The sequence below is a fragment of the Lepidothrix coronata genome, unplaced genomic scaffold (assembly GCF_001604755.1).
Source record: "Lepidothrix coronata isolate B3197 unplaced genomic scaffold, Lepidothrix_coronata-1.0 Scaffold20, whole genome shotgun sequence".
Classification (NCBI taxonomy): Eukaryota; Metazoa; Chordata; class Aves; order Passeriformes; family Pipridae; genus Lepidothrix; species Lepidothrix coronata.
Window position 1 is genome coordinate 7988131 of NW_016690200.1, and position 3209 is coordinate 7991339.

General features: G+C 53.2%; 1 protein-coding gene across 1 annotated transcript in view; it reads left to right on the forward strand.

Moving 5' to 3' along the window:
- LOC108493843 (collagen alpha-1(I) chain-like) overlaps positions 1-3209 on the forward strand; it is a 22636-nt gene that overhangs the window by 14130 nt on the left and 5297 nt on the right. Inside the window, exons 10-12 of the mRNA XM_017807727.1 lie at positions 350-409; positions 1507-1632; positions 2758-2829. Of these exons, the coding sequence (XP_017663216.1) occupies positions 350-409; positions 1507-1632; positions 2758-2829 (258 nt within the window). The remainder of the gene's footprint in view (positions 1-349; positions 410-1506; positions 1633-2757; positions 2830-3209) is intronic.

Consider the following 3209-nt stretch of genomic DNA (forward strand, 5'->3'; position numbering starts at 1 on the left):
CTTGGGATCAGCTCCAAAGGACCTGGTTGTCCAGGGAGCACCATGTGGCTCTGGGATCCCTTGGGATCAGCTCAGAAGGTCCTGGGTGTCCCGGGAGCACCATCTGGCTGTGGGATCCCTTGGGATCAGCTCTGAAGGATCTGGTTGTCCAGGGAGCACCATGTGGCTCTGGGATCCCTTGGGATCAGCTCAGAAGGTCCTGGGTGTCCCGGGAGCACCATCTGGCTGTGGGATCCCTTGGGATCAGCTCTGAAGGATCTGGTTGTCCAGGCAGCACCATTTGGTTGTGATGGACCCACAGGACTAATCCTGGACTAATCCTGTTTTTTTCCTCACCTTCTATCCACAGGGAGAACCAGGAATTGGGTTCAGAGGTCCCGTTGGTCAGGCTGGGCCACCTGGATTTAAGGTGGGATATTCTTCTCTTCCAGGTAGGATCTCACTTGGGGAGGTTTTTTTTGGGATTTGTCTCTCTTTAGCCTTTGTTTTCCACCGCTGGGTGTTGGAAAACAAAGGCTTTGGAGCTGCAGCTGCAGGGATAAAGCACCAAAGGCAGGAAGGGAAGCCTGGGAAGGCAGGAAAGGCAGGAACACCATTCCATGGGATTGGGACAGAGGGAATGTCCTGTGTCCTCCAAAGGGCCTTTTCAAAACCTTAAGGTCCAGAGGATAAATATCATGGAATCACAGAATGGTTTGGGCTGGAAGGGACATTTCGAGGTCATCAGTGAGCTGGATCAGGCTGGGAAAAAATATCCAGGGAATTGTGGGCTCAGCTCGGTTTCAGTGATTCCTTGGGATGTTCCAGGTCTGGAGGGCTTGGATTCCTCTCCGAAGGTCTGCAGGGTTTGGATTCTCCTGAAGGTCTGGAGGGTTTGGATTCTCCTGAAGGTCTGCAGGGTTTGGATTCTCCTGAAGGTCTGCAGGGCTTGGATTCACTTCAGCTGGATCAGGCTGTGAAATAGGGCTGTGGAAAAATATCCAGGGAATTGTGGGCTCAGCTCAGTTTCAGTGATTCCTTGGGATGTTCCAGGTCTGGAGGGCTTGGATTCCTCTCCGAAGGTCTGCAGGGTTTGGATTCCCCTGAAGGTCTGCAGGGTTTGGATTCTCCTGAAGGTCTGCAGGGTTTGGGTTCTCCTGAAGGTCTGCAGGGTTTGGGTTCTCCTGAAGGTCTGCAGGGTTTGGGTTCTCCTGAAGGTCTGCAGGGTTTGGATTCACTTCAGCTGGATCAGGCTGTGAAATAGGGCTGTGGAAAAATATCCAGGGAATTGGGGGCTCAGCTCAGTTTCAGTGATCCCTTGGGATGTTGAAGGGTTTGGAATCCCCTCTGAAGGTTTGCAGGGTTTGGATTCTCCTGAAGGTCTGCAGGATTTGGGTCCTCCCTTACGGGCCAGGACTGGAAGGGGTGTGTGAACTCAAGGAGACACCCCAGGCTTCCTCCTGGACTTTTCGAGGGACACTTAAAATCCCACCTAATCCCCAAAATTCCTTGTGATTCGCTCCACAGGGCGAGCCGGGAGCCCCGGGACCTCCAGGAGCTCAGGGCATCCAGGGCATCCGCGGCAACGCCGGAATTCCCGGATCCCAGGGGGACAGAGGGGCTCCAGGTCTGCCTGGGATGCCGGGACAGAAGGTGAGGGGACACCACAGGTTGTGTTTGTCACCTCAGGGTGGGAATCCAGGTCTCCAGATCCCGATTCCACACGGGGTGAGGAAAAACAGGAACAAATCCTTGCAAAAGGAGAGGGAACAGCATTGATGGGATCAAAGAAAGGAAATAAAGAACAAAATAAAGGCCCCAAAATGTGGGGCAGGGGGACGTCCCTCAAGATGAAAGAACCCCAAAGCAGTGGAGCTCCAACCAAATCCTTGGTTTTCACCTTTGAAATTTAATTCTGTTAATCAGAATCTCTTGTATCCAGGTCCATGGAGAATTCTGGATCTTTGAGACTCTTGGATCCAGATCCATGGAGAATTCTGCATCTTTGAGGCTCTTGGATCCAAATCCATGGAGAACTATGGATCTTTGAGACTCTTGGATCCAGATCCATGGAGAATTGTGGATCTTTGAGGCTCTTGGATCCAGGTCCATGGAGAATTGTGGATCTTTGAGACTCTGGGATCCAGATCCATGGAGAATTGTGGATCTTTGAGGCTCTTGGATCCAGGTCCATGGAGAATTGAGGATCTTTGAGGCTACTGGATCCAGATCCATGGAGAATTGTGGATCTTCGATATTCCTGGATCCAGATCCATGGAGAATTCTGGATCTTTGAGGCTCTGGGATCCAGATCCATGGAAAATTCTGGATCTTTGAGACTCTGGGATCCAGATCCATGGAGAATTGTGGATCTTTGAGGCTCTTGGATCCAGATCCATGGAGAATTGAGGATCTTTGTGTCTCCTGGATCCAAATCCATGGAGAATTTAGGATCTTTAAAGCTCTTGGATCCAGGTCCATGGAGAATTCTGGATCTTCGAGGAGGTGACTGGGAAGAACAGGGGTGTTGAGCACCGCGGTGTTGGGATCAGGCACCCTCAGGAACAGAGGGATCAATGGATAAGTCTCTTTTTAGGGATGGGGGGCATCAGCATTCCTCAGCCGAAGGTCCTGGCGTGGCTGGAATTTCCTCTCCTTGAGGCTCTTCCTCCTCCTTGGGGAACGCCCAGAGCACCAACTCCTGCCTTTTATCCAGATGAGGGAAAGCAGGACCTTTCCCATCAACGTGTTCTCCTCTCCAAGGATTTTGTTTTCCAGGGGGAACGCGGGAGGAGAGGCCGGAATGGAATCCCTGGGCCCGCGGGAGCGTCGGGATCGCCGGGAAAAGAGGTGAGTTTGGGACATTTTGCCGGTGCCTGGGGGAGAGGTTGAGGTCCTGGTGGACATCCAGCATCCTGCTTTGGGTGTCCTTTTGGGTGTCCTTTCACCCCTTTGGAGCGCTGGGAATGGAAGGAATTGAGGGAGGTCACCGGTGGTGTCCCCAGGGATCAGTGCTGGGCCCAGTCCTGTTCCATGTCTTTATGGATGACCTGGAGGAGGGGATGGAGGGAACCACCAGCACATTCCAGGTGCCACCAAGCTGGGGGAGTGCTGATGTGCTGGAAGGCAGGAGGGCTCTGCAGAGGGCCCTGGCCAGGCTGGATCCATGGGCTGATTCCAAGGGGCTGAGGTTCCCCAAGGCCAAGGGCCGGGTCCTGCCCTTTGGCCAC